Raw genomic sequence first — 17,829 nt, 5'->3', positions numbered from 1 at the left:
AATTCATTACTCTATCACAAAAGATTCATCACTTGATATGACAGAGTTTGTCTGAGTCTCACTCCACATGACCATGAAATATGCAGGTTATGCACGAACTGGCAACCACTGGAATCCAATGGGAAGGAGAAGGGGGCGTGCGTCATTTAGTGGCTGTATGTTATCAGTGTTATCACTAGCACCTTTAAAGCTTACATCAATACACATACCTATTTGATTAATATCACACTCAGAGTCACAGTGGTCACAAGAGAGACAGGCTTCGTCTTTAATGAAATACTGTGCACTGGCATTAGATGCATACTTTAAAGTTATTAATAAATAATTCCACTGTGGGCTGTTGGAAATGCCAACCTGTCGCACACGACTCGACTGCGTGGTCGGTCCAGGCCGTTTTAACAACCGTGCACTGAGCTCGGGATCAGTTTCAGTTAGGTCTAATTTAGGTTAACAAATACACACAAACAAACTAAATGAAAATTATTCAGGGATATATGAGATTAAATATCTGTAACGTTATATAATTAAACATTTTTTTCCTACAAAGTCTTTTGGTTGTTAGCTCGTTAATCTAACATTAAGCGAAATGACGCTAAAGTCTTCACTTTTAACAGTAGCTAAAACTTTACAATCAAGTATTTTATCACAGAGCTATGAATAATAACAACCTAGTTGTAATAAACTTAAATTGCATTTGAGTTTGAAGGTCATCTGTTATCAGTCATTGCACTTCCAGCCCAGCCTAATGAATTTAGGTATTTGGTCATAAATCAAAGTATTGAGCAAATTGAAACTTTGACCTGATGGTGGGGCTAGATGAAAGGTCAGGGATCGCCAAAGTTTTCACGGTTCATAATCTGTGGACCATGAATGTCTGTACCAAATTTCATGGCAATCCATCCAATAATTATCAAGATCAATTTCACTCTAAAACATAAGTGTTAACCTCATGGTGGTGCTAGAGGAAAGGTTGGTGGGGGTGGCCCAACTAAACATTAGACTAAACATTAGAAGCCAACACCACGGTAGTAGTAGCAAGTTTGTTTAATTCACTAATTGTTAACAGGATCAAGAATCACATCACAACACACATTATACACATATCCCTTACAGCAAAATATACACTCAACACCTGCAGATGTAAAATCAGTCAAATCACAGGAGTCTTGGATGCCTTTCACTGCAATAAAATAAAAATAGATGGGTGGCTGGATGACTGTGGACAAGGAAAGCAGTGTTTTTTGTTTTTACATCTTATTAAAACTGTAGTGTAAGAGTGTGTAGTGTCAGACTGTAGCATATTGCTGGTGTGTATGTAGTGTTTAATCACTTGTGAACGCTCGTTGTGCATATTTTAAATCTTTCACAAATGCTTCTCCATCAAATTATATATATTATATATAGTAATTTCATAGAGTCATGCTTATGCTAGTTACCATATATCTATGATCTATGCATAAACTACTTTGTATCTGTACGCTGTGCATTAAGTATGATACCTGAGAGCTGGTGGTACTGTGTGAATAATCCACTCACTTAGCAGCCAGTAATAGACTGAAGACAGAAACAGCTGTAAGAGGTATGTGTAAACAATTATTCTCAAAGCATCCTTATTACCGGTGACACAACAAGGCAAGAAAATAACACAAACCGTACATTGCTGACCACTGTATACCTCATTTGAGTGACAAAGGCAAACCATGGCTCTGATGATTGTGTGGAATACAGACCAAGACACTTCCCCTCATTAAATCTTAATGGGTTTTGGTAGAGTGTACTAATTAAGACTCACAATAAATACAGTAGATAGTCAGTAACAGATTCCAAAACGGTGACGTGTTTTAAAAAGGAGAACAAATAAGCGCACATTCCGCTTTTTCATTACATAATGTACCACAAAATCTGCAGCATTAACTTGGCTACTGGCAGCTTGATCATGAGGAACCATACCCAAGCTTACCCATGCACTGAAAGCTTTTAATGAAATTCCCTCTATAGTCCATGCTACCGAACATTTAGTGCATGAATGCCTGAGCTGTGCTTAAACCAACTGAAAAAAAAAATGAATATATGAAAGCATAAAACAAAAGTAAAGATAAACTGTCTTTATCTTTGGGTATACCTGATACATTCCTCAATGTTAAAAATATCCCTAATGCCTATGTTTAAAAATGCATTCAGGCTGCAATTCAGAGTTTTGTGTGTGCACAGTGGGTGTAATACTGTAATACCAAAATCCCTCTTTTTCCTTTTGGGATGCTCAATACTTTATGTGGGTTTGGTTGACTCATAGTAATACAACAACTCAGAGGAAACTAGATTGTTGGTCAAAGGTTATGAAATCAAACTGCCACACTTCACCAACAAACAAATTAGATTTTCCTCCTCATATATTTCATGTGCTTAAATTGAACCTACTATAATACAATGGAAATCATCATCACATATCCTCATCATCATTGTCAACACAAATAGCCTGCTGGTATACTATACTAAAATAGTCCGATAAGGGTAAAATATGGGACTCAAATACAGGGGAAAAACCTAAGGAGACACTTCAGGTTATTTACAGACCTGTGGTGTAACTGTCAGTCTAAATAATTTTAAAAAGTCAGGCTCTTTCAATAAAATTTGTAATCTAGTCCTTTTTAAAGCAATTAAAAATGATCAATTAATAAAACAAAACAAATATAACAAACACACACACAGGCCTTTATTTGTGATAAATAAAGGCCTGTGATAAATAGATCCATGATAAATAGAAATACAACTTTTGTAGCACTAGTTTTCACTGTTACCTTAGTTGACTTCTAATGCAAAAAATTACAGATTTTCTCTTCTATGAACCATTCATACATTCACTGCTTAAAGTAGGTTCTTCGAATTAAATGCAGAGAGTTCATGCAAACGGCTTTGGACACCCCACTGCCCAAAGCTTTGCAATGATAATGAGGTTAGAGCTGCAGATGAGCTGATATCAATATTTGGGTGTGCTGCCAAGAACTGGATGACACACACAGCTCAAGTCTGAACCCCGTGTATCATTTGACTTATCTTTACCCGCTGCGCTGTCTAAACCAGGCAACTCTGAATCACAGCCTCAAAGTCATAGTGAATAACCTGAAGTCAATTATGTACATTTTACAGTCACATTAATTTCTATTCGGATTTCCTGAAAGGCTCCTGGGCTAAAAAGACGTACCTCACATTGACAAGTGATGGCAGCAACAAAGAGAAACAAATAATAAATACAACCCATAAGAAGAATTAAAAACATAAAAACAAAACTTACAATCTAAGTTATCAAGTCACAATGAGAGATCCCATTTGCACGCCAGTTACCAAATAATCCAACGTCAACCTGTTTGGATACTATTAGGTCAGGACAACAAGAATGCAGCAGTTTAAGTAAATAAATAAACCCAGTACCATTGTTATGTAGTGACAGAAATGTGAGAGAGGAAAGGAGCATGGAGGAAGAGGTAGGATGGATGGAGGACAGGGAGAAAAAAATCATCTGTAAGAACTGAAGAAAAGAGAGGAAGAGGAGGGTGGAAAGGCAGATGCCTCACTCTGGAGCCCCGTTTGCCGTTTCTGTCATCCTCTCTTCATCCCCCTGTTTCTGATGCTGCAGTCTGGCGTAAGTCACTGCGTCTCCCCTGAGACAGAAAGAAAGGGAAGAAAGGATGCGAGAGAAGGAGGGTAATAAAAAGTTATGATGAGAGAGAGGTGGGTAGAAACAAAGGAAAAGCGGGTACGACAGGAGAAGATGACAATGTTAATTGCGAGGTTATTACACGGCTCACCTTGTCAAAAAGTTAATTTGCATGAATAAAGAGGCTCATTAGGGTTGTTAAAACTCCCAAGCATAACATAACAATCTTATTAACTGATTATATTGTGGAATACTGCATTTAATATGAGAGCCTGTTTTAATATGACATTTTAGAAGAGTGTTTTAAAGAGTGAGAGATATGAGTAATTACAAAATGCCCATATTGTACAGCTTTTAATCAAATAGATACTAAAAATAAATAATATAGAATAGCTGACATTTTTTCTGATGCTTCATAAGAGCTTTGATATTTTACATCATTACATGTTACTAGCTACTAACAGACATCTTACTTTTTGCCCAAAGACGCAAGGCCGTACAGAACTCCTGTAGCAAAGGCGATGGCGTTTCCAAACAAGGTTGTAAAGGAGAACCTCAAGAATACAGGAAACAGGGCCATCCTGAAAATTAGCAATGGAGGAGACAGCCAGCAAGAGACAAAAACAAAAGTCAGTAAATCATATTAAGTACATGCTGTAGATAAAAGAAAACACATTCCCAACAGTATGTCCAACAGCTTATGCAATGTTAATAACTATCAGAAATTCACATTCCTAAAAATGGAATTTGTCATACAGTGAAGTACAGTCTCCAATGACATAAACCGTGTATGATGCATAGTTGTTCTCACCCACAGTAGAAGAAGGCTTTCTGCCAAGGTTTAAGTTTGTCTGCACGGGCTGCTACTGCATTAGCAAACTCTATGAACTGGCAACAGAATGGGACTTCACATAGGAACAACACGAAGGCATTCAATCTTGAGACAGGAGGAGAGGACACAAACACAGCAGTGAATCATCCTGCGCACTTCACACAAATATTGTACAGCTCTGGCCCTGTCTGAAGGATTAAAGAACTATTGTGCTGTCATTGTCATCATTCAAGATATTCAAATTGGGCTGGAGCACTCACATGTTTACCGTCAGCAAGAACGTTTCTATAGTGAGCTGGTTAGAGGAATTGGGGTTGCGACTAACAATTATTTTAATTATTGATTAACCTGCCAACTAATTTCTTGATTAATCGTTTTTCACAATTTCCCAAAGCCCTAGGTGACATCTTGTCAAAAATGGAATGTTTTGTCCAACTAACAGATATTCAGTTAACTATCACATCAGACAGAGAAAAGCATAAACAAAGCATATAAAACTCAAAAATGAATGGGAGTCAGTGTTTAGACAGTGTTTATTCATGACATTTTCATCCCTGTTATTCAGCAAAATGTTATTTCTAGGAAAACTGAAAAAGGCTCTAGGGCTGCAACAAACGATTATTTTCACTATCATTCAACCTGACGATTATTTTCTCAATTGATCTGATTGCCTAAGAAATGTCAGAAAATTGTGAAAAATGCTCACTGCCCATTTCCCAGACTCCAAGGTGAGAGTTCACATGTCTTGTTTTGTCTGACCCAACAGTCTAAAACCCCAATTTAGTTAACTAACATATTTGACAAAGACCAGCAGCAAATTCTTACATTTGAGAAGCTATAACCACTGCATTTTTGAGATTGTTGCTTGAAAAAAATCACTGATTGATTATCAAAATAGTTGCTGATTAATTTTCATCAACTAATTAATTCATCAACTAATCATTTCAGCTCTAAAATAATCCTTTGACTCTGGTGTGATCTGGTGTAAAGAATACAAATGGCAGAATGTCTTGATTGTAATTTGTATTAATCAATCTCTATTTCTAGGTTTTATAGTATGTTTGCTCCTGTATACCAACAGCATATAAAAATGTCTTGGCTTATGGAACATGAATGAGCTAATTAATGCATGCTACATTAAAGTAAGCGTAACAGTGTTAAAGACTTACACCATCCATACTCCAGCAGCAATGTTTAAAGGGTTCACAGTGACACAGTTCCACACTCCTGAGATGGCACAGGCTGCATGATGTGGATAAGACAAAAGACAAAGCAAAAGGGCTATTACTAACATAAGGCATGTGACAGATCACACAGAAAATATTTTCAATTTGGAAACATCTGAAAAACACTGAATAAAATGATGGAATCCAGCACTCATATCTAGATGTAAAAGATATTAAGAAAATTAATTATAGCAGATTTGAAACACTAATTAGCACTGTATCAAAATCAAAGCAGGCTAAATTTTTCATGTTACAGATAATCCGTTTCAGACTGATTCCTTTAATGATAATTCTGAGTATTTTCAATATCGGCCTCTTTTAGCTTTTGCCATGGCTATGATTTGATTATGATTTAAACGTTCCATTACCGTGGACCTACTAGGATGGGACATGTCTAAATCCAGTGTCTGACTATCCATGGTCTGAAATATGTGTACTGCAATATGAGATGAACTACAGGTATATTAACATGCACAAGTTCATTGGTAAGTAGACCACTGATGGTGTGTTTATATGTTGCGCAAAAGCTGTGAAAAATCCATGTCAACGTTCTACATGTGAGGATTTTTGTTAGGCTCTGAAATGATGTGTGATATGGCAACATCACACATTGTAGAAGTGTCAGCTAAAGCAGTTAACACAGCAGCAGCAAATCTATCAATGATGTCAGTCGTAGAAGTATGAAAAAACAATTATCAGTTGTATTCACACTAACATAAAGCAATCAATCACACAACATGTGAGGTGTATCTGCTCTAAAATGGTAAATGGACTGCATTTATATTGCGCTTTTGTACCTTAACGGACCAAGCGCTTTACAATTATGCCTCTCATTTACCCATTCACACACACAACATTAACAGCAGAGCTGCCATGCAAGGCGCTGACCTGCCGATCGGGACCAACTCGGGGTTCAGTATCTTGCGCAAGCACATTTCGATGCATGGACATGAGGAGCCAAATCGCCAACCCTGGGATTAATGGATGACCCACTCTACCTCCTGAGCCACAAAGTGCCTCTAGTGCCTTTATGGCTTATTTTAAATAAATACACACAGATGAGAACATGCCAGCTTGGGGTTAATCATTAGAAATTGCTGTGTGTCTGTGTTTCTGTGTGTGCAACGCAATCAATTATTTTGGCAATAAAAGGCTTAGGTTGTAAATGAGCCTGACAGCAGCTAACAAACACACTGTACAAACAGATATTTTGATTTGTCAAACACAGGTGTAACCAATAAGATTAATAATGGTTACATTGCATGTAGGTGTGCTAGTGTCAGGGCCCTGGTACTGTGCATTATGTGAATAATCTGCCAGTTATTTTCTGGATTCATTGCTTAGTCAGTAAAACATCAGAAAATAGTGACCATCACAGGTCCCCAGAGCCCAATTGTTTGTTTTGTCTTTTGATTGACTAATCGATTAATCCTTTCAGATCTAGAACAGAACAATCATTAATGCTATTATTTACACCTGTGCTTTTCCTGCTGTAAGAAGTCAAAATGTCAAGTGTGAGAAAGATCTATCAAAGGTAGTCACACCTCCCCAATCAACACATTAAAGTGTATTGTTTTCACTGCTGAGAAGGAGATCAACATTTCTCACTTTCATTTCACAATAGGTCACAAACATTTCTTAAATTTACCAATGTCTATTATTTATCATTTATAATTCTTTGGTATTAATAAGAGACACATTGTTTGATATTCAACCAAAATGCTTAAACATAGGGTGTTTTAAAACTTTTGACTGCCGGTCCATACACCAACACCACTAAGTGCTAAGTATGATCTTTTGTATTCGAGACTCAGTACCATATAGTACAATTTCAGGCTGAAACTCCAGAGTGAGAAGAGAGGGTAAATATACTTATACTTCTCTATGTGAACTATCAGGCCAAACAAGCCCACACTGTCACAAAGAGTGGAAGAACAACGTAGCATATCCGGCTCCTTTGGACCATCCAGCCTCCTTAATAATACAGAGCGCATTGAATATGCAGTGCCCCAGGTGGTTAATGTGATACATGCACTGTGACTCTGGTGTCACTGTGAAGGAGAGAAGGATGGAGGGAGAGGCAGGAGGGCTGCAATGCTGCTGGAAAACTGCAAAGCCAGCAGTAAAAATCAATTCTGTCTCACACTGAACCCCTGAGGGAAAGAGTCAACGTACCTGCTGTGGACTATGTGTGTCCATATCATATAGGTAATTGAGGAATAACAAGCTGTTATGGAATGAGCAAGCCATGCAAACAGGCGGTGCCCAACAGTGGCTGCTGCAGTGAAGGGACAATAGGCTGTGACACAGCTTTTGTCTAGCCTGGCTGAGCTAAAGTGAGGTTTATACACAATCAAAAACATGTTTTTTTCCCCCCAAATAGTAATCTGATGCCCTTTCTGTCCTGTCTCAGCTCTCACCCTCATATTAATGCAGAGCTGAAGAGTCCACACAATAAACAGTATCAGGTATGCTGCCAAGACAATAAATTGACCTGCCTGTCAAAGAAAATAGCACAAACTTAAACTAAATGTCATTGTAAACTGGCACAAGGCACTCTATAGCTCTATTCACTATGCATGCAGCTATGGCAGGATTTAGGCTTCTGTCGGCTTATCATTTATTTACTTATCAAGTGACACAAGAAATTGACTTTTACAACTACTTACATATTCCTCCCAAAACCCCAGCTATTTTGCAGAGCCATCGATACCACCATGTCATGCCATCATCCTCCGGAGTGGGTTTAGTGGACGCTGCAGTCTCTTCAGAGCTCATTGTGGTTTTCTAGCTATGTTAACTAAAGCTACCCAAAGCCAGTATTTACAAATGTCAGCCTGAGATCACCTAACAATAGCTAAGTTAGCTAGTCTCAACAAACTAACTGCTGACTCGACTATTACGACACAGCGGTCCCTATCAGTAAAATCAGATATAATTTATCTTTTTGTATTATTTATCTCTTGTTTCCTTTGTCTGTTCGTGCTGGGGCCAGTTGCCTGATGTTAGCAGCAGCTTTTCACACAGCTTCCTCCGTCAGTCAAAACCAGCTAACCGGCTAGCTGATGCTAAAAAGCACCGCCACCAGCTGCCGCTAGGAGTGGATATCACCGCTGCATCCGTCCTAAAGTAATCTTATAAATGAACAAAAACTATCCTGAACTCCCTTTCTACTATATTATGACTGGACACTATCTACCCGGTTTGTTTTGGTTCGAGTGGCTGCTCCGTTGTTCTCCTCCCTGTCTGCTCAGCCGATGTAAGCGGTGCATTGTGGGAGGGATTTGATGTGAGTCGTGGTTTGTTTACATCGGTGTTTCGAACAGCAGATTTCGGATTGTAATGAATATTTTGCCACACATTTGTTATTATCATCACAGTGTACAGATGAAATGCGTGGAGGGCCAGTGTTTGAGCTTTTAATGTTTTAATATCAATGGAAATGTATGACATGCCATGTGTGGCCCTAGTTTGTGCCTATTACCATTAGGCTACATTTGAGTCACAGAACTAAGCATCCGTATTTTGGAAAGATAAATAACCGGCAGAAGATAGTTTAAATAATAGGCTCACATTTTTTCAAGTCTGTCCTAAAGTGTCCTAACAGTCAGGTGCCCATATGAACATGATTACAATTTTTACAACCCTTCCACTGCAGCTCAGCAGGGAAACACTCAGTGAATCCTCTGACTCTTCTAACCATTGAACGGTAAGCGTTTTTACACGACATCCTAGGTTTGTCAAGCATAAAGCTTTTTTCCCCTTAAGTAAATTGAAAACTAAATTCATTTTAACAAAATTCCCAGTCCTCGTTTTGTGCAAAAATGTATAAAAAAATGGACTGAAGCTAATATGAGGTTCTGGGTCTGGGTTAATCAAATCAAGTATCTTCCAAAGTTATTCTTTTTAGCACAGAATTCCTAATGTTTCCCTGTTGAGCTGCAGTGGAAGGATAGTAACAAAAAGAGGGAATTTTGCTCTAAAAAGGCTATAATATTGGAAAACTCTCCCCTGATTTTACTGCTGAAGCTTCATATTAACTTCAGATAAACTTAGGAATGTATTTTGGAAGCGCTGTAGGAAGAGATCTCTTAATGGCCAGTATGATCAGGAGGAATGATTACAAGAAGCAAAACCTATCAAGGTTTCAAGGTACATATGGGCATCTGACTATTGTTTTAGGTTAGACTTGAAAAATTGTGAACCTATCCTTTAAACGACCTTCTGGGTTTTTCAAAGATCGCTGGTTATTTATTTTTTTGAAATAAACGGATGCTTAGCTAGATAATCCAATCCTTCAAAGATGGCAAAACAAACCTGATTTCACAAGCACCCCTACACATCAAAGCAACACAAAGAATCTTTTTTTCATTATTAAATATCCGATTCATCTTTAATCACTCATTCACACTTTACATATACACAACACATTCTTCCCAAATGAGATCCTTGCAAGGAAATACTCATACTCATTTAGATGGTGTTACTTCAGTAATTTTCTGTCAGCAACTTTCCATTGAAGTGCCTTCTGCACAAACTGTGACCCTTTTTATCAAATTGTGGGTAGGGATGACAAAAAAGAAAAAGAAAAAAAAGAGTCCAATCTGCAGAGAGACGACCGTGTCTGTATTTAAGGAGAGGTAGATAAAGCAATATGTACAAAGTCAACTCTAACCAGAGTCATTGTTTATTGACTGATTCCGTCCAGCCTCACATCAGACCCTTTAGCTAAGGTGGCTTTGGGACAGCACACAGCGTCTCTCACTCTGACAGCAGAGTGGACTGTAGTGGCTTCAGAGTCCTTCGGCTGATCCTCCTCTCCTCCATTATTGGCGCTGGTTTCCTCTTCCCTGTGGGTGTGTGGCAGAGCATATCATCGAGGGTATGCTGGGTCAGCTGATCAGCTCGCTCAAGCTGAGTCACTATCTGCTCCACTTTCATCACGTGCGGTCCGCTCTCACTCCGCAAGCGCAGCAAATCCACCTGAAACAGGTCACAAGAGGCCACTGCTAGCAAACTCTTTCACAGACGTTTTTCAGTGATTTACATAAACATCTCTTGTATTTTGAGAAATATTTCCTCACACTAACTCTGATCAACAATCCCAGTAAAGGATACTTCAAACCTTTTTATTTTTACCTTAGGTTTGCCATTATTCTGTTCACAGAAAAACTGTATAGAAATTTGTGTTAAAAATTCCTCCCCCAGAATGAAAGCTCAAATATTAATCGCAGAAATACAGAAATATGTTTAAACATTTAATCACTGCATTCTTAGCTATCCCATTGTGGTTTTATTTATTATTTTAAGTATTATTAGCATCAGTGTTATTGAGCAAACAGTCAGGTGTTTGACTTACCACCTCCTGAGAAAATTCCGGCCTCTTCACAAAAGATGGGCTTTTAAGCAACATGGCCGCAGAAAGGATGGAAATGGCATCTATCACCGCTCCTGACATTGCTAGTATTACAACCTAAATAAATAAAACAAACAATAAACAATAATACAATTTTTTTTAAATCACTGAACAACAATGACAACAAACAATGTACACTACAGTTACATGACACGCCCTTACCTTCAAATTTTGGCATAATTTACTGTCAGTGCTCATTATTTGTGAATACAATGACTGTGCCTTTTCAATGTCATTCTGCAACAAAAATAAAAACAGAAAACATATTATTGATATTTTAATAATCTCCTCCTCTTTCTGCAGCAATGAAAAGAATAAAAGACGAAGATATAACTCACCCGTCGAAGTGCTAATGCTACAGCAAAGCAGTAAGCATGTCTGGGGATGAAGTGCCCTTTGGTCTGTCCCTCCTCTATCAGAGCAGTGCAGATCCTGTAGGACTCTGCAGTGTTCTGACCAACATAAAACACAACATTAATTGACTGCCAAGAGTTTTTACACCTTAAAGCATTAACTGTCCACAAATATAACTCTTGGGACTGTAATGTTAAAATAAACGTATTAAAAATGTATAGATCAATTAATTTAAATGTTACCAGTTTATAGCAGGTGCCAGATGCCAGTGTCAACGTGTCTTTGTTGAATGGTACACCTTGGTTCCTCATGGTTCTTAGTACCTCCAGGGCATCTGCAATAGCCAAAGTTTGGAATATTATAAACATATGATAGTAATTTCATTAAAACCCCCCCAGATTGTTAATCTGTCACTTACTTTCATAAGAGTCTTTTGTGAATAACATGTCTATGGCGATGTTAAAGGAGGTTGCATCGTTGAAAAATCCTCTCATACTCTGTTCAGACAAGTGAGAGGAAATGTTAGCAGTCCTAGTCGGCGCTTAGAAAAGTATCAAGTATCCGCTTATGGCACTTTGTCAATAGTCAGGGTTTGGGTTAATGTTATGTTTAACCTTATCTGTAAGTGTAGCAGCAGCCAAGTCCTCCAGGCCCAGCTCATAGCACAGTCTCATGAAGAGAGGACCAAACTTGAACTCTCCGTACACCAAGTTCCGGTTCTCTGCGTGATATCTTGTGAGTGCAAATTAAAGGATCATTTATACATAATTCAGATACTTAATACACCCGTCTTTCTAATGTTTGTGAAAGGCAATGGAGAGAAAGAGCAGAGGGTGAGAACATATTTTGGTGCTGAAATGGTCTACTATGCTACAAAAAGTGTGTTTATGATTTACAAAACTGTCAGTAACAGATGTACTATACCTATAAATGGCATCTCTGGCTATCACCATGTCATCTGCAGACTGGCACAAGTGAAGGAGAAGCTTCAAATCATCTCTCAATATTAGCTCATTCCTTTGTAGCTTCTGGCTGAATAGCTCAATATAATTTCCTATAAAATGAGGTGAAAATATGAGCTCTTATGTATCATAACACATTACATAACACTGCAGCTTAGAGCCAATGAAAGGAACTACTTCACCTTTCGATCCAGTGACAAGGTGAGCCACAGCCAGCTTCCTTTGCTGGAAGTCTTGTAGTTTGATAACATCTTCTGACAACAGATGCCTTTTAGCTGCAGAGACAACAGTTTTTCAGATGCCAATAACTATAAAAATGCAGTGGTGTTGTGTGATAAAAATAGGTAAAGTCAGTAATCACCATTGGGCCAGCAGCCACCAAAAAATAAACTAAATTTTAAGAAAAACTTGTTCCCTTGAGAAGCCCTCATATTACAACTTAGCCTAGCTGGATAGCTTATACTTGAAGCCACACACCCCACAATGTCAAAGAAAAAGGCCAGCATACAGTTACTACAAGCATGCATGTAACAATCTAGCTAAAAACGAGTTTTGGTGGATTTTTATGAACCGTTAAAGCCAGTAACAGTCAGGTACAGTAACGTTACCTTTGTACACATGTGGGTTATTTACAAGGTGCTAATGTAGCTTTTCTGTCTGTAAACCAGCCCGTTTTAATGGTCACCTGTTTATCAGACAGGACACACGTTGAAGAGTTTTGTTTTGTCATGTCTTACCTCCTATGCAGCCTTCAATCCAACCTGGCTGTAAAACACCACAAAACACTCCTTTGGAGGGCTCACGTAGTAACGACCGACAACATTTACCAATTCTCGCCAGCGCCATAGTGCCCACTGCCTGTACCATGGAAAAGAAAACTTCAGAAAACAAAGGGGTTGCAATTGGAGATATTATGCATTTTTAAAACGCTGCCCAATAGTAAACCATATTTTAAAATGCATGGATACCCAGTAAATATTTTAATTCGAGTAGGACAGCGTGTGTAACTATTTGTTTTAATTTTGTCACATGCAGTCAGCAGTTGGTATCATCCAATATGGCAGCGCCCTGCGACCCGGCGCAGTAGCACAGTACGTTTTAATTCTACATCATTCATGTTAAATCATGTTTTAACATAACATTTTATGTATTTATGTTATGTCATTTATTTTTACTCTGTTACACGAAGCTGTGTTCATTTTTGTGCTACATATTTTCTTCGTCAGAAATGTTATTACTGACAGCAGCAGCCAAAAAAGGTATTCATCTTTTGACCTACAGGTGGTGCTGTTGCACTGCACTTTAAACATGCCTGATGAGTTTGCGGCTGTCAGGAAGTTTGGAACACACTGTAGGCTATAATATGTACTGTGTAATAATAACGTATAGGCTAATAAATCTGTGGGACACAGCCATTCATGCAAATATATGCACTTTTGGTCTTTTAGTAGTATTGGTTACCATAAATTTAGCTACAAAATACAGTGTATTAATTCAATGGACCTTCATTGTCATGGGAAACAGATGTTAACATTGCCAAAGCAAGTGTGAAATAAAAAACAAACAAACATACATAAACAGAAAACATTTATTATTAAAACGTTTTATTGAACTTCCAGGCTCACCTCAGGTTTCCAAAGCTTTTGATTCTTTAAGTTTCGCAGTAATCGCTTCTTAAACCTTCCTGCTCATACTTAACATGCACAAATGAATGCTTAATATTCTGTTTTAGATTTTATACATTCTTTATTTCTGCTCCAATTGAAGATATACCCTTAGAACACTGCACTGAAAGATAATGTAGCAAATGAGGCAAACAACAGGGAAAGGCAGTCTTGTTTTATAACAATTCCATTATTAACGCTAAGTCAATTAATCTGACTTTTTTCAAATTAAATTAATTTTTCAGGCCTTGTCATGTAACCTTAAAAATTACAGTGCTAAAGTACACAGAGGAAGATTCATATGCACCTTCATATGTATCTTTGTGTAATATTTATATACAATATGTAGCTGCCTTTATTAATTTGCATGATGCTGCCATACTCCTCTAAGATTTCTATTTTGTTTATCTGCTTCAGGTTTTGCTTTCTCGTGTTCTAATTTTACATGTTGTGTGTTTTATTGTTGCTTTAACAGCTAATTTAACATCTGGCCAAGGGACAACAGTTGAGCCTTTTGGTTAACACTGACACATTTACAGTGATGTGCATTGTCCTTGAAAATTAAATTTACAAGACAAACTTTATGTCAGACATTCAAACGCCACATCCAAAACATGTTTTATGAATAATATTGTTGTTTTAAATAGTCACACTCAATGTAAATTGTTTATGTGACTGTGTGATCTACTACACTGCCTTTTTGCCCAAGTCTCTCTTAAAGAGACTTCCTAGTTAAATACATATAAAAAAACACTTTTACAATGTTTCTTAAAAAAAAATAATAATAAAAGATCTGATAATGGTTACAAATACCACAGTTATGTTACGATTTGTCAAGCCAGGAAACACGGAATGCCAGGGAACAGGACCCAAACGCAGACTAGCAGGTAGAGCTGGTGCCAATCAATAAATTTATTAACAAAAAAAAGGCTTACACTGAATTGCTGGCAAAAGCAACTCTCAACAGGTAAGCAGTCCAAAAAATAAAAACAAATAATGCATAATGCTTATTTTTGGTCCAACTTTTATATTGGAAAAATGCAAGTTACAAGTACAATGATCATTTTGTTTAAAGCGATTTACATTCATCTCCACTCTACTTTAGTATAGGAGGCCTCGGTGAGCACCAAACCCTACCACTAGTTAGTGCACCCATTGACCTACACAGCATTACATGACCAATGACTTATATTCTTACAAAGGTGTTCAGCTGCATTTTTCTGTGATGGTCATGTTGTGGTCATACATTTGAAATTCAGCTCCATATTGAAATATTTTCTCAGATTAATCTTGACTCTTTGTAACTATGCTGGATATTTTTTATAGCATCAGAACTCTGATAGTAGTAAAGTCTAAACTCTTAGCCAGTTGTTTATCATACGCAAATGAGCACTATGCATGTTTTTCTTGTTTCTTTATACAAGATTTAATGGTAAAATATGATTTTCCACTGCAGGCAGTGGAAACATAATTGGTAAACTTGCAGCGATTTGATGAAGTGAGTAGAATGTAAGTTGTAAAAAAAAATCATTACAATGATTAAGGTGCTTCTTAAATTAACTCCTAAGATAGACAATCTGGCACAGAGAAAACAGGGCTGGGAAAGGGAGGTTCCCCACTGTTGCCTTGGCAACAACATCTCAGCCCATCCAGCTGAGATTGCTTGCTCAGCCAATCAGATACAGGGCCTTGGATAATTTATGGTATCCTGCAAGGTGTATGTGTCTCTGTGGGTCTCTCTCTCTGCATGTGTTTTCATGAATTTAAAAACGGGTTTTCCAACATATAGCTATAGCTACAGGTTGAGTGTGTTAGTGTGGTGGCAGCTCATGTTAGGTTGCTCAGATAATGCAATAATCAACAGGGAAATATAGTACTGTTTGTCAGGGGGTCTATTTTAGCACTCAGACTTTGATTTCCCAAACAACCAGGTTCTGCCGACAGATAGCAGCTATTATGTCTTCTTTGATTTATCCCTGTGTGCACTTCCCTTTGGTTCTGGAAAGTGCCTGGGGCGTCCCATCATCATTAATAAATGTCCCCACTGAAACAGTTTTGGCACAGAAAAAAAACAGCTGGTACTGATTACTGTGTCAGACTGTGTGCCACAATTCTAAAGTCACTGTCCTTGAAAGACAATTAAATAGGTTAGCTTCCATCCACAGTAAGACTTATGACATACATTTATATGCACGCCTATTCACTCAGTGACTGACTGTACTAAATCGTAAACGCCCGTGGCTGCGTGTTGGGTTTGGATAAATGGTAAGGATGTTCTCTCATTTGCATAACTTGTGTATAATAATGTAACACTATATGGAAGGAAATATAAACGCTTTCCATTAACTGGTGTGCAGTATATTTGCTGAAACAGCTCTGAGAGACTGGCTCACAAGCTTGGAGTTGACTTGCTTAGAGACTTCAGACATGTGGATTCATGGTCCCCCACTGTACAACAAATGGATCTTCAGTTGTGGAGACATGTCCTCTCATCCTGCTCTGCTCTCTCAGTCAGTATCCCTGGGGCGTCTGATCTAAGAGGTCCTTCAGTTCACAACATACTGGAGTAGCTAAATGTGCTCTAAATCGATGTTATTTTTCTCATATCCTTCTGACATGTTCTAAATATCCTTATATATTTTTAGATCTGTAAATTTGTTATAAGCTGCATATATTTTATTAATTTGGTATATTTTTTTTATTACTTTTCCTTTGCGTTAGTGGTGGCTCAGTGCTTCAGCCTCACGGCATAGTCCTGGATTAAAACTAGTGCTGATTGTAGCCAGTTTATGTATTTTTCGATTACAAGTGTTGTTGTGTCTGTACAACATTTTGTAACAATCTATCCAATAGTCTGGACTAAAGTGGTGGACCGACCGACCGGCTAACACTGCCATCCCTAGAGTCATGTTGCTAGCATGGCTTAAACAGTCAAACAATTTCCATACATGAATGATACACTACTACAAAATCTAACCTGCAAAGTCAGGCAAATACCTTCACTTACAGTAGAGAAAACAGTCACACACAGCTCTTTTGTCTTAGCTTTGTTACATTACTTAAGACTAAATCAAGAAAATTGAGCCTCTGGTCTCTGTCCACACTGTATCTCTCTGAGGGAACATAAACCCCCCATCTATCCTGTCTGGCTCTCAGGGACATTTGTCACCAAGGCGGCCAAAAGAAACGACTTCCCTCCTGGGCCACATTGTCACTTAAATCCAATCACCTATGTACACATGACATGAACTTGGCTGCCAATGTTCTTTTCTCCATCCTCATAACAGAGGACTTTGTAATTAGAAATGTCTGCTTCTGATTGAAAACCATAGGCCATGTACTGTTTGTATATGGGCGATGTATATGATGTGTATGATTTAGGATTACCCTGAGATTGGGGAGCCCACTAACAAGTATACAAAGCAAACACAAGTACCGCAGTTGATTCAGTGACCACTAAACACATTTTAATCATGTACTTGATGAAAAATACCAACAAATGGATGAGACATGAGAACAAATGCTGTTAACCTACAGTCACACTGACTGTAACAGCAGAACTGCTGTTAAATGAACTGCAATCTCTCTCCAAATCTATATTGAGCTCTATGATGGCAATGTCACTCAGTCTAGTCGGTTCACCACTTTGGTCCAGACTGAAATATCGCAACAACAAGTGGATTTTGCGTGGCTGTAGACTCTTAGTCTTGTTTATATAAG

General features: G+C 38.0%; 2 protein-coding genes across 3 annotated transcripts; both read right to left on the bottom strand.

Moving 5' to 3' along the window:
- Positions 1-1,029: 1,029 nt before the first annotated feature.
- cacfd1 (calcium channel flower domain containing 1) lies at positions 1,030-9,005 on the bottom strand. The gene is made up of 5 exons (XM_044175470.1): positions 8,383-9,005; positions 5,657-5,729; positions 4,467-4,592; positions 4,129-4,236; positions 1,030-3,659 (listed from the first exon to the last, which is right to left on the bottom strand). Exons 1-5 carry the CDS (start codon positions 8,489-8,491, stop codon positions 3,569-3,571), a joined length of 507 nt encoding a protein of 168 aa, XP_044031405.1. The 5' UTR covers positions 8,492-9,005; the 3' UTR covers positions 1,030-3,568.
- A 1,070-nt stretch (positions 9,006-10,075) lies between these two features.
- Positions 10,076-13,537, bottom strand: ptcd2 (pentatricopeptide repeat domain 2). 2 transcript variants are annotated; one of them, XM_044175469.1, is made up of 11 exons: positions 13,414-13,537; positions 13,183-13,303; positions 12,628-12,720; positions 12,408-12,537; positions 12,098-12,215; positions 11,902-11,980; positions 11,726-11,817; positions 11,468-11,581; positions 11,292-11,366; positions 11,073-11,186; positions 10,076-10,696 (listed from the first exon to the last, which is right to left on the bottom strand). In XM_044175469.1, the coding sequence occupies exons 2-11, from the start codon at positions 13,289-13,291 to the stop codon at positions 10,475-10,477; spliced, it is 1,146 nt and encodes a 381-aa protein (XP_044031404.1). In that variant the 5' UTR covers positions 13,292-13,303; positions 13,414-13,537; the 3' UTR covers positions 10,076-10,474. The 2 variants fall into 2 exon arrangements, with proteins under 2 accessions (XP_044031404.1, XP_044031403.1); XM_044175468.1 differs by lacking the exon at positions 13,414-13,537 and having other exon boundaries at positions 13,183-13,333.
- Between the last annotated feature and the right edge of the window lie 4,292 nt (positions 13,538-17,829).

Source organism: Siniperca chuatsi, linkage group LG18, assembly GCF_020085105.1.
Source record: "Siniperca chuatsi isolate FFG_IHB_CAS linkage group LG18, ASM2008510v1, whole genome shotgun sequence".
Lineage (NCBI taxonomy): Eukaryota > Metazoa > Chordata > Actinopteri > Centrarchiformes > Sinipercidae > Siniperca > Siniperca chuatsi.
The sequence above is the reverse complement of the archived record's forward strand: the minus strand, read 5'-3'. Positions and strand labels throughout refer to the sequence as shown.

Coding starts and splice junctions, on each gene's coding strand:
- cacfd1 (XM_044175470.1), bottom strand. CDS start 8,491: ATGAGCTCTGAAGAGACTGCAGCGTCCACTAAACCCACTCCGGAGGAT. Junction 4,593..5,656: donor GCTGCTGGAGTATGGATGGT/GTAAGTCTTTAA, acceptor TCCTGTCTCAAG/ATTGAATGCCTTCGTGTTGT. Junction 3,660..4,128: donor CTTGCGTCTTTGGGCAAAAA/GTAAGATGTCTG, acceptor TTTCTGTCTCAG/GGGAGACGCAGTGACTTACG.
- ptcd2 (XM_044175468.1), bottom strand. CDS start 13,312: ATGGTACAGGCAGTGGGCACTATGGCGCTGGCGAGAATTGGTAAATGT. Junction 12,538..12,627: donor CCTTGTCACTGGATCGAAAG/GTGAAGTAGTTC, acceptor CTCATTTTATAG/GAAATTATATTGAGCTATTC. Junction 12,216..12,407: donor GCCAGAGATGCCATTTATAG/GTATAGTACATC, acceptor TGCACTCACAAG/ATATCACGCAGAGAACCGGA.